Raw genomic sequence first — 17,500 nt, 5'->3', positions numbered from 1 at the left:
ATCTGCAGACTAGACTAGTTTCAGGGTGTTGCCCCTTGTCAATGCAGAGTAGCCAAGCCTTAGCCAGGCGGCGCTGCTGACTATCTGCTCGAAGGTTATTTATCTAATTTCAGTGGAATCTATCCACTGGTTTTCAGAAATAGAGTTATTAATATTTCTAAGTCTCTCTAAAGGAGACTACGGCAGCGGTACTGGAAATTAATAGTTATCGCCAAGCCAACATGGCAGTCCCAAAATTAGGACGAAAGCTGCCGTGAATTAGCTCCAAGAAGCCATCGCCTCTAGCTAGCTATGTGACACACGAACCTGTGTCCTTTATAACCTTCGAACAGGGGAGGTCAGCAGTGTCCCCCTGCTGGTTTGGCATCTGCAGACTAGACTAGTTTCAGGGTGTTGCCCCTTGTCAATGCAGAGTAGCCAAGCCTTAGCCAGGCGGCGCTGCTGACTATCTGCTCGAAGGTTATTTATCTAATTTCAGTGGAATCTATCCACTGGTTTTCAGAAATAGAGTTATTAATATTTCTAAGTCTCTCTAAAGGAGACTACGGCAGCGGTACTGGAAATTAATAGTTATCGCCAAGCCAACATGGCAGTCCCAAAATTAGGACGAAAGCTGCCGTGAATTAGCTCCAAGAAGCCATCGCCTCTAGCTAGCTATGTGACACACGAACCTGTGTCCTTTATAACCTTCGAACAGGGGAGGTCAGCAGTGTCCCCCTGCTGGTTTGGCATCTGCAGACTAGACTAGTTTCAGGGTGTTGCCCCTTGTCAATGCAGAGTAGCCAAGCCTTAGCCAGGCGGCGCTGCTGACTATCTGCTCGAAGGTTATTTATCTAATTTCAGTGGAATCTATCCACTGGTTTTCAGAAATAGAGTTATTAATATTTCTAAGTCTCTCTAAAGGAGACTACGGCAGCGGTACTGGAAATTAATAGTTATCGCCAAGCCAACATGGCAGTCCCAAAATTAGGACGAAAGCTGCCGTGAATTAGCTCCAAGAAGCCATCGCCTCTAGCTAGCTATGTGACACACGAACCTGTGTCCTTTATAACCTTCGAACAGGGGAGGTCAGCAGTGTCCCCCTGCTGGTTTGGCATCTGCAGACTAGACTAGTTTCAGGGTGTTGCCCCTTGTCAATGCAGAGTAGCCAAGCCTTAGCCAGGCGGCGCTGCTGACTATCTGCTCGAAGGTTATTTATCTAATTTCAGTGGAATCTATCCACTGGTTTTCAGAAATAGAGTTATTAATATTTCTAAGTCTCTCTAAAGGAGACTACGGCAGCGGTACTGGAAATTAATAGTTATCGCCAAGCCAACATGGCAGTCCCAAAATTAGGACGAAAGCTGCCGTGAATTAGCTCCAAGAAGCCATCGCCTCTAGCTAGCTATGTGACACACGAACCTGTGTCCTTTATAACCTTCGAACAGGGGAGGTCAGCAGTGTCCCCCTGCTGGTTTGGCATCTGCAGACTAGACTAGTTTCAGGGTGTTGCCCCTTGTCAATGCAGAGTAGCCAAGCCTTAGCCAGGCGGCGCTGCTGACTATCTGCTCGAAGGTTATTTATCTAATTTCAGTGGAATCTATCCACTGGTTTTCAGAAATAGAGTTATTAATATTTCTAAGTCTCTCTAAAGGAGACTACGGCAGCGGTACTGGAAATTAATAGTTATCGCCAAGCCAACATGGCAGTCCCAAAATTAGGACGAAAGCTGCCGTGAATTAGCTCCAAGAAGCCATCGCCTCTAGCTAGCTATGTGACACACGAACCTGTGTCCTTTATAACCTTCGAACAGGGGAGGTCAGCAGTGTCCCCCTGCTGGTTTGGCATCTGCAGACTAGACTAGTTTCAGGGTGTTGCCCCTTGTCAATGCAGAGTAGCCAAGCCTTAGCCAGGCGGCGCTGCTGACTATCTGCTCGAAGGTTATTTATCTAATTTCAGTGGAATCTATCCACTGGTTTTCAGAAATAGAGTTATTAATATTTCTAAGTCTCTCTAAAGGAGACTACGGCAGCGGTACTGGAAATTAATAGTTATCGCCAAGCCAACATGGCAGTCCCAAAATTAGGACGAAAGCTGCCGTGAATTAGCTCCAAGAAGCCATCGCCTCTAGCTAGCTATGTGACACACGAACCTGTGTCCTTTATAACCTTCGAACAGGGGAGGTCAGCAGTGTCCCCCTGCTGGTTTGGCATCTGCAGACTAGACTAGTTTCAGGGTGTTGCCCCTTGTCAATGCAGAGTAGCCAAGCCTTAGCCAGGCGGCGCTGCTGACTATCTGCTCGAAGGTTATTTATCTAATTTCAGTGGAATCTATCCACTGGTTTTCAGAAATAGAGTTATTAATATTTCTAAGTCTCTCTAAAGGAGACTACGGCAGCGGTACTGGAAATTAATAGTTATCGCCAAGCCAACATGGCAGTCCCAAAATTAGGACGAAAGCTGCCGTGAATTAGCTCCAAGAAGCCATCGCCTCTAGCTAGCTATGTGACACACGAACCTGTGTCCTTTATAACCTTCGAACAGGGGAGGTCAGCAGTGTCCCCCTGCTGGTTTGGCATCTGCAGACTAGACTAGTTTCAGGGTGTTGCCCCTTGTCAATGCAGAGTAGCCAAGCCTTAGCCAGGCGGCGCTGCTGACTATCTGCTCGAAGGTTATTTATCTAATTTCAGTGGAATCTATCCACTGGTTTTCAGAAATAGAGTTATTAATATTTCTAAGTCTCTCTAAAGGAGACTACGGCAGCGGTACTGGAAATTAATAGTTATCGCCAAGCCAACATGGCAGTCCCAAAATTAGGACGAAAGCTGCCGTGAATTAGCTCCAAGAAGCCATCGCCTCTAGCTAGCTATGTGACACACGAACCTGTGTCCTTTATAACCTTCGAACAGGGGAGGTCAGCAGTGTCCCCCTGCTGGTTTGGCATCTGCAGACTAGACTAGTTTCAGGGTGTTGCCCCTTGTCAATGCAGAGTAGCCAAGCCTTAGCCAGGCGGCGCTGCTGACTATCTGCTCGAAGGTTATTTATCTAATTTCAGTGGAATCTATCCACTGGTTTTCAGAAATAGAGTTATTAATATTTCTAAGTCTCTCTAAAGGAGACTACGGCAGCGGTACTGGAAATTAATAGTTATCGCCAAGCCAACATGGCAGTCCCAAAATTAGGACGAAAGCTGCCGTGAATTAGCTCCAAGAAGCCATCGCCTCTAGCTAGCTATGTGACACACGAACCTGTGTCCTTTATAACCTTCGAACAGGGGAGGTCAGCAGTGTCCCCCTGCTGGTTTGGCATCTGCAGACTAGACTAGTTTCAGGGTGTTGCCCCTTGTCAATGCAGAGTAGCCAAGCCTTAGCCAGGCGGCGCTGCTGACTATCTGCTCGAAGGTTATTTATCTAATTTCAGTGGAATCTATCCACTGGTTTTCAGAAATAGAGTTATTAATATTTCTAAGTCTCTCTAAAGGAGACTACGGCAGCATACATATATATATATTATATATATGTGTGTGTGCATGTATATGTATACATATTTACGTATGTACGTATATGCATGTGTGTGTATGTGAATATATTTATATATATGTATGTGTAAATATATATATATATATATTAAATGTTTTATTGAAAAACAGTAGATATATCACAAAAACTGTTACTCAGAGTTTTAGTAACAGTTTTGTGATATTTCTACTGCTTTTTGATAAAGCATATTACTCTACCTCTGGTATTTGAGTACTCTTATTTCCACCTTGTTTCACGTTTATGTGCTTACTCCGGTATACTAAATGTGTATATATACATATATATATATATATATATATATATATATATATATATATATATACATATATATATATATGTATGTATGTATATATATATATATATGTGTATGTATATATATACATATATGTGTATATATATATATATATATATATATATATATATATATATATATTAAATAGTGCCCTAATATATGCTAAAAATAATTCACAACTAACTAAGAAAGAAATTAATGTAATACTCGAAGCTAGAAAATCTATTATAAGGTTCGATAACAAGCTCTGGGCCCGTAAAGACTCCCCTAACTCCTTCGATATCACCATGGGAGCCCCGGACTCAGCTCAGATAAGTGACTTAGTAAGCATTTATCTGCTCTCCTACATACAGGAGGAATTCCCAGACCTGGAAGGGGGATTATACAGGGACGATGCACTTTTTGTAATTAAAAATCCCTCGAATAGGAAACTAGAGCTCATCAAGAAGAACGTGCATAAATTCTTCAAAAGATTTGAACTAGCCATTTCTATAGAAAACGAACACACATCCATAAACTACTTAGACGCCAATTGCAACCTAGCCACAGGACTACATGAACCATACATAAAGCCTAATACTAACCTAAAATACATAAACGCATCCAGCAACCACCCACTATTCCTCAAGAGGGGCTTAGCACATAGTATAAGCAATAGGATATCACGCCTCTCCTCTAACCAAGCTATCTTTAATAAGCATAAGGAAACCTACAATAGCGCACTACATAAGGCAGGATTTAACCATAAAATTAAATTCATCGATTCCAATAACCATAAAAAAGACCCAACTATAAGGAACCCAAACGCTAGAAACACGCACACTACTGACGCACCCAACACCGATGGAAACCACACTAACGATATGAATGACAAAGATAAACATAACACATGTAATAGAAATACAACACGGCCCAATACCAAACCACATAACACCAAAAATACCAACAAGAATATAAATACAAATACCAATAATATTAAAAGGACGATTAAGGCTAACAACGAGACGAAGCAGAAATACGATAACCACCTGAACAGAACCAACATTAAGCAATACAACGATAAGTTTAGCTTAAATTACAGGGAAACCCAGCAGACTAAAAGGAACCATAGATCGAGCCCACTAAAACCTAACAATATTAGCAGGGAAAATAATGAAAAGACACATATTAAAAATAAACCCAAATATAAAAATAAATTAGACAGCCGGAGAGAAAAATTCACCAGCCTCCCCAGTTATGATGGTAGCTTCTATACCAGATATGGCCGTAATAGCAGCAAAAATAATAAGGATACGACCTGGTTAATCATTCCCTATAACATGGGCCTCAAAACCAATATAGTCCGCTCACTAGTGAACATAATAGATAAACACCTCAATGTGAACAATAAATACGCAGAAATATTTAAGAACAAAATAAGAATAGGCCACAGCCTAACATGTAACTTAGCTACCATAATAGCATCTTTTAATAATAAGAATTTAGACGCATTCTATACAGTTAGAAACACCACGAACAAACAAATCAACAACCCTCTAAACAATAGGAATAAATCCAACCCTAGGCCAACACCCCTTACTAGGAGGGATGCACACCGAAAAAACAATAGCGCCACACAACAACACACATACATAGACACCCCTCATAACCTATGTGGCTGTAGAGATAGGAATAAATGCAATTTCTCCAATAGGTGCAAGGCAGATAATATAGTTTACCAATGTGATGTACAAACAAATAGCCACACTAAATCTTACATTGGGGGAACGAGTAACCAAATACGTTTAAGATATAATGAGCACCTAGCGAGTTTTAAAAACAGAAATAAGGTAAATTCTACAGGGCTTAGTAGGTATATCTGGGAACTAAGCGACAATAAGATAGAATATAAACTAAAGTGGCACATACTAAAAGTAGCTAATTCCTATAACCCAACTAACAGACGGTGCAATCTCTGTGCAACAGAATGGCTCGAAATCCTAGCAGCTAAGAACGAATTATTAAACAGGAGATATGAATCTAGTCTAATCTGTCTTCACGCTACTAAATACTCATTCTCTAAGTATAATTAAATATATAATACATTACACCTCCTAAGCAAAACTAAATATGCATAAAATAGCTTTACTTCTAAGTAGATATGAATAAGACAAAAGTTATCCTCCTTTTCACCTAAATTTAGGGTTGCTTCCCTGTACTAACACCGCCGGTGCTATAAAAACACAGCGCATCCAGCAATCACAAACATCACGTGGAGATGCACTTGACTAAAACTGGAACAATGTTCTTAAATAGCACCCACCCTATATCCCCTTACAAGAAGACCAACGCAACAACTAAAACGTAAGGCTGTATTTACCTATCACCACTATCACACCACCACATATATTACACCCAATAATTACTTCTCCTACATTTCGCACACCACAAACTTCGAATATACCCTTCAAAACTCTGAAGAGATCGGCCAAACTACTGGCTGCATCGAAACGTACGTAAGTGACTAAGACATAATATACAAAATGACTCATTACATAACCTAAACCTCCACACTGACTCATTTCACAAGCTCCACATAATAAAACAACGGCTATCTAGTCCAACGAAAATGCTTTTTCTTGTATTTGTTGCTCCATTCTCCAAGTAAATATATATATATATATATATATATATATATATATATATATAAAGATATAGACGCAGGCGTGGTTGTGTGGCAAGAAGCTTGCTTCCCAAGCACATGGTTCCAAACTTCTAAGTTACGGGGACATAAACACTCCAGCATCGGTTGTCAAGCGATGTTGGGGAGACAAACACAGGCACACAAATATATACACCCACATACACCACCCCATATATATATATATATATATATATATATATATATATATATATATATATATATATATATATATATATATATATATATACGACGGGCTTCTTTCAGTTTCCGTCTACCAAATCCACTCACAAGACTTGGTCGGCCCGTGCCTATAGTAGAAGACACTTGCCCAAGGTCCTCTAACGTATTAAAAAAACAAACCTAATCGCTTTCAGTTCATCTCTATTCATATCCCTCATATTCTGTTAAAATGTCTTATTGACGAGTTAATCCCTTCATTTCCCTGGACAGAAGATTAAATTGTTGTACATCATTTCATTCCCTTGGAATAATACCAATGATATATTTGAAACATGTGTCGGAAGTAATAGAATTGGAATAACAACTGCGTTTAACTCCATTTGTTTATTTATACATATTTTACAAAATATTTCACATAAACACGAAAGTTTCTACCCTTAAAAACAAAGTATTACGCCCTTTTTACTTGTGTGACTTGTTACTGGCCTGGTAACTGTTTATCTATTTTTGCCTCGGGTCGAGTAAAGCATTGCATGTCGAAAGAAGCACGTCGTATGTATATATACATATACATACATATATATATATATATATATATATATATATATATATATATATATATATATATATATATATATATATATATATATATATATATATATATATATACGTGTATGTGTGTGTCTTTATCCACCATCGCTGCTTGATAACCGATGTTGGTGTATTTACGTCTCCGAAGGTTAGCGGTTCGGCACAAGATACTGATAAAATAAGTACTAGGCTGTTAGGCTTTAAAAATAAGTACTAAGGCCGATTTGTTCGACCAAAAGCGTTCAAAGTAGTGCTGGAGCACGGCTGGTGTGAAAAGACTGAAACAATTAAAAGAATAAAAGGAAAAAGAATATATACACTATATGTATTGTATAATAAATATCATATATATAAAATATATCTATATATATATGTGTGTGTGTGTGTGTGTGCGTGTATATATATATATATATATATATATATATATATATATATATTATTTCATTATAACTATATATGCAATTATATATATATATATATATATATATATATATATATAGTTCTATATTTGAGAGATGAGGGATTATTTACGTTATTTACATTATTTACATTTGACGGATATTTGTCCTCATCTTGTTTGTTGTTAACACAACGTTTCGGCTGATATATCCTCCAGCCTTGGGGAAATTTTTTTGAACCTGGGTTCTCATTCCTAACGATGTTACTATCATTATTATTATTATAATTATTATTATTATTATTATTAATCAGGTGGCTACCGTGAATCGAACTCGTAATCTTGGGGTTAGTAGCCCGCGCTCTAAACCGCTACGCCATATGCCCGTCGGCATATACATAAATAAAACTTTCTATACAACTCACAACAGTGTTATTATAGAGATATTTATGTTTATATGTTTATTTTAACACTCAGTATAGCTCTACCCTGTGTCTCATTTATATGTATAATGATTCTCTTCTATTTATGCATCTTTTTATAGGCTGGACGAATTCCTTTCTATTTCATCTGATTTACAATTCGACATTTAAGAATATCATAAAAGATATAAAAACTGCTGAAAACGTATCTAGAGCTGTGAGTAGCTATGTAATCTTTGACTCTCATAATCTGTTTAACTGACTCTCATAATCTGTTTAACTCTCTCTCTCCCTTTCTCTCTTCTCTTCACATAGATACACACACATATACCTATACACACACACAGACACAGACACATACACATATATATCTTTATTCTTATGCTTGTAAGTAGGATAACAAATTGCATACGACATATTCTGATTAATTCTTCTAGTATACATGAACAACTTTCATACCCGGGCAACGCCAGGTGCCTCTGCTAGCAATAAATTAATCTGTACTCTTACTTCATTATAGAGTCCTCTTTTTTCATTTCCGTAACAATAATGTATATATAACTATTGCAGATGGAGTATGAATTATCAAACTTGACAGGAGTGTTTGAAGTTGAATATTGTGGGTAAGCAAAATACATTCAACGTTTATTAAAATTTCGATGTATACGGGATCAAAATATGCCATGGATCTAAGTTTTGGATATGTATTAATATTTACAAAAAGAATGGTGTACGTTTGAAACATAATACAGAAGTTTAAACATTCAATCAACCGTTCATGTGTATTGTATAAAGGGAAATCAACTCTCATATGTATGTATATATATATATATATATATATTTCGTATGTGTATTTCGTGTGCAAGATTCTTGATGTGGATACGTGTGTTGAAAGAAATACAATTAAACCTTGGGAGAGGCATTATGCCGGTAATAAACACACGCACTGGTTCAGTCCTTTATTAATTTATATAGTTTTTTGTTAAATTATTTCATTGCACTCTTGCAATCTCTTCAGTAACTTGTCTCTCCACTTCCATTTATTTTGAATATATGATCTGGCGTTGTTTTGGCGTTGTTTCGAAACTGTTTGGTATGAGCATGTGAGTGTGTGCAAGCTCGTATGTGTGCACGCTCATATGTGTGCACGCACTTATGTGTTCGTGCTTATATGTAAGTATGTGCGACCATATGTGTGTTTGTAACAATTTCGTTTATATCAGATCAGATAGAGACTTTTTAATTAATTTATTTACGTTCATATTCCGCATCATATGTGTGAACAACACATGCAACCATGGGCAATTGTAAGGCCCTCATCTACGTGTATTTGGTGTTTAAAATTGGCTGCGTTTCAATAATATGTAAAACATATCCCTTCAGAAGAACAAGGTGTGTTGAGGAGAGTTGCATTGTGTGCAAAAATAGTCCTGGTGCCAACTGCAAAGCCAGAAATGTAGTCTACAAAATAAGCTGTATGGATGGTGAGTGTAAAAACAGAAACACCACATACATAGGTGAGACGGCAAGAAGTTTGGCTGAGCGTGTAAACGAACATTGGAGGGACTATAATAATCAAAAACAAACCTCGGTGCTCTACCAGCATGCCAAAGAACAACATGGTGGTGTACTGGACAGAATTAACATAGAAATCCTGTCTAGACACCCCGGTGACGCATCTTTGCGACAAATACAGGAGTCGGTCCTCATAACTGAAACGCAACCAATTTTAAACACCAAATACACGTAGATGAGGGCCTTACAATTGCCCGTGGTTGCATGTGTTGTTCACACATATGATGCGGAATATGAACGTAAATAAATTAATTAAAAAGTCTCTATTTGATCTGATATAAACGAAATTGTTACAAACACACATATGGACGCACATACTTACATATAAGCACGAACACATAAGTGCGTGCACACATACGAGCTTGCACACACTCACATGCTCATACCAAACAGTTTCGAAACAACGCCAAAACAACACCAGATCATATATTCAAAATACATGGAAGTGGAGAGACAAGTTACTGAAGAGATTGCAAGAGTGCAATGAAATAATTTAACAAAAAACTATATAAATTAATAAAGGACTGAACCAGTGCGTGTGTTTATTACCGGCATAATGCCTCTCCCAAGGTTTAATTGTATATATATATATATATATATATATATATATATATATATATATATATATATGTGTGTGTGTGTGTGTGTGTGTGTGTGTGTGTGTGTGTGTGTGTGTGTGTGTGAGGTCATCCCACATGTTCTGTTTGAATTTTGAAGAAAGAAAACAAGTGATCATATGTTATAGTTAATTAAAATTTAATCACCAATATACTTTCCCTGATTATCTATGACTTCCTTCCATCTGTTTACAAGCTTTTTTAATTCCATCAATGTAAAACGTTTTTGGTTTCAAAGCGAGGAACTCTGAAATGTCAGTTTCAACATTCTCCTGGCTTCTGAAAGTTATGTCCCCCAAATGATTCTTTAAATTGGAAACAAATTTTCGTCTAATGGAGCAATAGAGCAATGTCGGGAGAATATGGTGGACGAGAATTTTTCCCAACAAAAATCTTCGATTTTCTGTGATGTTATCTTTGCTATGTGGGGTCACGCGTTTTCCTGATGAAACATCACTCGTTTTCAATTCACTAAAGCGGGTCATTTTTTTTTTCAAAGTTTGGTTCAAATACTCTATTTGCTGACAGTAGAATTGTGCATTGATTGCTTCATTAGGTGGTAGAAATTAAACGTGAATTATTTCTTTGCAATCCTACTAGATAGAGAGAAGAATCTTTTTCACATGAAGTTCCCTTCTCGGTTGGGAATGAGCTTTTTCCATTTTAGCAAGCCACTGTTTTCGAGGTTTAACATTTAGATAGAAGATCCATTTTTGTCATCAGTCACAAGTTTATCCAAAAAGGGTGAAATGAGATCGCGAGAGTGGAGAGAAGAGCAGGTGTCAATTCGGGTTCTCCGTTTGCTTTAGGACAAGTCATGAGACACAAATTTACCAAGTTAAGGAACCTTTCCAAGTTGTTGAAGATGACGATGAACATTTGTATGGTTTGAACTAAGCTTTATTGCCAATTCGTAATCTGATAATGCAGGATATTCTTCATGTAATGCCTCAAGAAGCTTATCATCAAACTCAACTTGACATCTTATTCGAGTTTCATTTTCGAGGCTGAAATCTCCACTTCTGAATTTTGCAAACCATCTCCTGCAAGTTCTGTCATTCAAGCATATTTTCCCGTAAACTGAGTGTATGTTTCGAGTCACTTCGGCTGCAGAGTTTCCGTTTTTGTACTCTTCAGGGATCAAATTCAAAATTTCAAAAATAAAAATAAGCAACAAGAATATCCAAAAGTAACGTACTATGATCGCTTCACGCAACTCTATTTAATTGAACAATGCAATCATTACATCAATTTAAATGCCGAGCAATTTTCAGCTGCAGAAAGACATAGAATTTAATTAAATTAAAACAGATGGACACATTAGTATACATTTACCTAAAATGTACAAGAAATTAAGGAGATAGACAAAGAACATGCTGCCTTCTCTTCAGCTTAGAATCTAGTAAGGTATCAGGAAGAAAGAATTCTTACAGAATTTTGCTTGTCACTGTTTTTTATGGGGTCAGTTTTAATTTATAGACTAGTTATATGAAATCCTTTTATATCTAAGGCCGAGAGATGTATATATATATATATATATATATATATATATATATATATATATATATATATATATATATATATATATATATATATATATATATATATATATATATATATATATATATACAGAGAGAGAGAAAGTGAGAAAGAGAGAGATAGAAAGAGAGAATGAGAAAGAGAAATACAGAGAGAGATAAATATACAGGCACAAGTGTGGTTGTATCGTAAGAAACTGTCTTCCTAAACACATGATTCGAGGTTCAGTCCCTTGCTTAACAGTTTTCTTGTGTAGACACCCACTAGACTTGACAACCCATCTTGGTGTGCTGATGTCCACATAACTGATCGATTTGGCGAAATAGATGATCAAATATATTCTACAAGGAATAACTCCTGGGATCTAATTGTTCGACTATAGGCGGTGCTCTATCATGACTTCAGAAAATGATTGAAGCATGTAAGAGAATAAGAGATTATATATATTAGCAATGCATATTTTCACAATCTGACTGGCATAAATCACGGCACAAGTGTTTATTCCCGCACTGATGTTCTATATATCGTTTGTTCGGAGATGAGTAGTGGCAATCTCTAGCAGCAGAGTGTTTGTCAAGGTGGAGATCAATGAAGATGGAAATCACTTGACTTTGCGGACGCGGCATTGCAGTGAAGAATCTTCTAGCAGAAAATCCACTTATCAATGAGAATAGATGTTTGCAATATATCGTACGTCATAAATTGTATTTCAAATAGATCGTTACCTGTTAAAATGTGCATGTTAGTAATTTCTACATCACATACATTTATACATTAAGACGCACAAACTCGTACACAACAAAAACTCACATACCTGCATTCCTGTATATCCTTATTTGTAACACAGGAACTGCCATACACCCAACAGGGAGCAATGGCCTATACGGTTCTATTGAAATTAGTAGTTAATATGTTACTGTTAGAATGTCTCCCAAAGGAAAGAATCTACTATCTGACAGACATCAGATCCTACACATTGATATCTTTTTCTGTTAAATGAAAGTTTGTCAAGTGAAGCAGTGCCACAAAGCGCTAGAATTTAGGTTCATAAAATTCGATTCATAAAATATTCGTGAAGGCATTGTTGAAAAGAATTATGTTAATCGCTTTTTAATATTCTATTTCAGATTAGAGGGACAACAAGACGTATTTAGTATTAATTGTTTAGTACCAAATAATGTTACTAAAGATGAAGTTTTCAAACAAATTTCTGAAACTTTTAACACATCAGAGACATTACGTAATTTGGGAATTCAGAAAGATAAGATGGAGTTGATTGGTGAAAGTAAGTACTACTTTCCTTTCCATTTTTATGGCCATCACAATGACTATCATCACCATTATCATCTACGATGACGTCAATGCCGTCGTCAGCCTCATAATAATGTAAAACTATGAAGGATACTCACAAAAACAGAAATACAAACACACACAGATACAAATGCACACTCATACACAACACACCCAACCAAAATACACACCAACACTCATTTTCACCCTTTTTCACAAGTCAATAATGTGTTTTGTAATGTGTTTTGGGTGCACTCCCAAATTCATTCATGACTTCATTCATTGGTAATACAGTCTGGCAATTTCAAACGTGAATATTTGAGTGTTGTTAATATTTATCATCGGGAAACACATCTTGTCTTTAGATGGTGTGTTTCGGTAAAAGAAATGACACCCGTTCAAGGAGACATTTTGATGAACCTTATTGTCTGGCTAACAGACATCGGGATGTAGAAGCATGCAGAACAGCAAGGTTCTAAGCAACGACATATCTATTCATTCTTAATTAATTCTGTCAGAGTCGCTATCGATGTTACGTCATTAACCACTCATACATGGCTATGAAACTAGGAAACAGTGCCGTACAGAGTCATTTGGCAGTTGCAGGAATATTATAACATATCTGAAATAAAGTAGAAGCTGGCTCTGCACACCTGAACAATTTATATGTGCCTTTGCCTTCATAAATTCAAAAAACGAAATGTTTGGAAGATCCCCTCACAATCAAAAGTTCATTTGGCAACATGGAATAGTATATATCTGAACTAGAGGATCAACGATACTCACAAAACAGTTACAAGTTCACACTTAGTTAACACCAATTCTAGGAAAAATCTTCACACTACCCTATAATGATATACGGTCTTTCACTATACATAGTTCCGTTTTTTACCAATAAATTTAAGCACCGATATCAGTTGAGTAGTCGCTGCAAAACAATAGCTTCATTTAGACGTGTCATTCGCTTTGCATGTAATATTGCGCGACGATGTATAAAAATATAAACACATACGCATAGATATATGTGTATATAAATGTATGTATGTATGTATGTATGTATGTATGTATGCATATCTTTGTTTTGAACAGAGAATCGGAGGTTGTTATACACCACTGATCACAATGCGTTTTGTCGGCAACTTTGGAATTAGGGAAGCACCTAAGAGGGAATTGTTTAATAGTTTATTTAGTTTAAGCCCGATTTATCCTAAAATGATTACATAATAATTATAAAGTGCGTTTAGTTACATAATCAGCGATTTTTACCTCTGTATGCGTCTATGTCACAAAATATTCTACGAAATCATTATATAGCATAGTCCTGAAAGAAACTAGCATTTCCAGACTATTCTACTACTACTACTACTACTACTACTACTACTACTACTACTACTACTACTACTACTACAAACAACACTATTACCACTACTCACCATTATTATTGTACATGTATTTTCCAGTATATAAACCACACCAACGAATTCCCTAGTAAATATTTCATATAAGCGTTTTCTTTCTTTTTCAGTGGTTTGTAATGAAAACACGACATCAACGAACAGTCATACTTTCTACTGGCCAATGACAAAAGTAGGAACTAATGTGGCCATCCCCTGTGGTGCAAATACATCAACAAGGCATTGGTTCGTTTGTATTGTTTTACTTCTTCCCAAATTTCGATCTTTCATTGAGCGAGTGTTCTATGCCAAAGTAAATAATACATCTAAATAGATTAAGACGAGAGAACTAATGTGTGTCTGATCAAAACATTTAACACTGCGGTTTTATATCTTACGCAGGATGTGACATAATTTTTGTCATGGTGAATCGAGAAAGACTTGCTTTCTCCCGAATATTAGAAAAAAGTTTTATAACATTTGTTGTGAAGATTCAATTGCCTGGACTTTCATTTAACAAAAGAAATGTAAGGGAGGATACACATAACTAAATGCAGCTAATTCTATTGAATTCAGGGTAACGTTATTTATTCAATGTAATTATTTACTGTAGAACAACACGTTTTGTCACTATATGGTTACTATTGGGTGGAGAGCGAAGAAAGCAGATCATCGTGGAGCCTGACTCAGCATATTGACATTTGTGTCGCTTCTACTACGCTATCCCAAGTGCTAAGCATATAAAATGTTCCACTTGGAGTCTGAATTTCATAAGTTTTAACACAAATTATACAGGTTCAATTTATCAAATCTATGCAGGTATAAGTAAACAAGCAACCTTCTCTGCTGCCGATGATGATGATGTGGATGATTGTGATGATGATGATGATGATGATGGTGATGATGATGATGATGATGACTAAATATGATTAGGTGATTTCTTCACTCACCTAGGAGTAATACCATGGTGCTTTAATACAGTCTCAACCATATCGTTCCGACATCTTATGTTAAAAATGTCTTAATGGCAAAATACAATAAATAAAGGCAGATGTTTCAATTGTTTACTCTAAAGTTTAGTTAGATCTTTTCAAACAGCTTTGAGGATACTAAGTGGAGTAAATAACAGATTACTGACAAAATGATTTGTAGTTATCTTCGTTCTACTAAATTGTGATTTTATACACCAACCAGTTAATAATTGTTCTTAAATTTCTCTGAGATTGATGAAATACAAATGCATAATGAAGTCTAATAATATTTTATATTTATTTCGTCTTTCTCTAGCACGGCGGTAGACCTAGAAATGCAAAAGTGTTCCCCATTTACTGGCATTTGGCAAGAACCACAGATGTCTCAGTGTTACATTTCAGGGGGCACCACTGAAAAACCAAATAACCCTACACGTGAGTATTTCGAAATACAGATACAGTAGGAGTAGTAGCAGGGAGAACAGGAGGTGGATATGTATATGTGAAATATTTGAATTTCGTTACGACCACTTTATGCGCATGTGTTTGAATACGTGTGTATTCATGTCAAGTCACTTATCGGAGCATGCGCTTTGCATATCTTCGCTGCATCCACTTTTTACATGTATATATGATCGGGTCGTCCCGGGAAAACCTACAATCATTCTAAGCTGATGATAACAATTCATACATATAACAGGGTGCATCCAGGTTTCTGAGTACAATCTTTGGCTCTATACGAAATCCGATGAATAATAACAAAAACCTGCGAAGAATTCTGATTACAACGGAGGTCCGGCTGCTCCTAGGTGTAACAGACAATGACTAAGTCTAGTAACTGTAGAGGAAGGTACGGCAGACCAGAGACCTTTGTTTGCATACTATTTGCCATCTTATTCGCGCATTTTCCAGGCTTTTATCAACCCTATCATTTCTCTGCTGCCATTAACAAAGGATATGAAATTGCGTCGTGTTCATGCGTTTGCCAATTATAAATGAACTAAATTAATCTGATGAAAGTTTCTCATGCCTCTATACAACTCACAACGCTGTCATTATAAAGATATTTATCTTTATAGTTTTATTTTAACACTTGTTTATAATTGTAATGATATGTTATGTTATTATTTTTGTATCTCTTTATAGGCTGGACGAGTTCCTTTCTATTTCATCTGATTTACGATTCGACATTTAAGAACATCAAGGATGATATAAAAACTGCTGAAAACGTATCTAGAGCTGTGAGTAGCCATGTCTTCTTTGACTCACATAATCTGTTTAACTCTCTCTCTCTCTCTCTCTCTCTCTCTCTCTCTCTCTCTCTCTCTGTCTGTCTCTGTCTCTCTCTGTCTGTCTGTCTGTCTGTCTGTCTCTCTCTCTCTCTCTCTCTCTCTCTCTCTCTCTCTCTCTCTTCAGATAGATACAAGCACGTATTCATTTGCTTCTTCCAGTTATTTGACTGCTGTCATAACTGGAATTACTGTCTGTCCGGTATCCATATATCTCCGTCTGCATTCTTTCTACATATATCTATCATAACATTTTGGAATGAGGATGATCCCGGAATGGAAAATCGGCCCTACATTTGGTTCTTGAAATCCAGTACTGTGCTCTGATTTAAAACCATTTGGGTTTCTATTTCTAGCAGGTAAAGTCCGGCTGATTAACGCCTCCTGGTTGATGGTTGTTACATGACGTTCGAGATCAAGGTGGAGATAAGCGACATTCGCGCCCTTAATTTTACTCGAGATAGTTTCTAAACAGTTGGAATTCAACGTGCGAATGCAACAATAGAATTATTGCATTACAGAAATAATTCTCATCCGCCACGCGGCTATATACACATTATAAATGTATTTTAGTGATATCATTCAGGCCTGTTTAGTTTTGAGCACACACACACACACACACACACACACAAACACACACACACACACACACACATACACACACACACACACACACACACACATATATATAGACAATTAGATGAACTGAGGTAGGAATAAAGGTAAAAAATGTCATTATTTTG

At 36.8% G+C, this 17,500-nt stretch overlaps 1 protein-coding gene across 1 annotated transcript in view; it reads left to right on the top strand.

Moving 5' to 3' along the window:
- The window catches only part of LOC106873888 (uncharacterized), a 173,194-nt gene that overhangs the window by 112,617 nt on the left and 43,077 nt on the right, over positions 1–17,500 (top strand). Inside the window, exons 54-59 of the mRNA XM_089345360.1 lie at positions 8,205–8,299; positions 8,653–8,705; positions 12,941–13,098; positions 14,629–14,743; positions 15,785–15,903; positions 16,615–16,709. Of these exons, the coding sequence (XP_089201486.1) occupies positions 8,205–8,299; positions 8,653–8,705; positions 12,941–13,098; positions 14,629–14,743; positions 15,785–15,903; positions 16,615–16,709 (635 nt within the window). The remainder of the gene's footprint in view (positions 1–8,204; positions 8,300–8,652; positions 8,706–12,940; positions 13,099–14,628; positions 14,744–15,784; positions 15,904–16,614; positions 16,710–17,500) is intronic.

Source organism: Octopus bimaculoides, chromosome 29 (genome assembly GCF_046866305.1).
Source record: "Octopus bimaculoides isolate indiv1 chromosome 29, ASM4686630v1, whole genome shotgun sequence".
NCBI lineage: Eukaryota > Metazoa > Mollusca > Cephalopoda > Octopoda > Octopodidae > Octopus > Octopus bimaculoides.
This window is presented reverse-complemented; position numbering and strand designations above follow the sequence as displayed.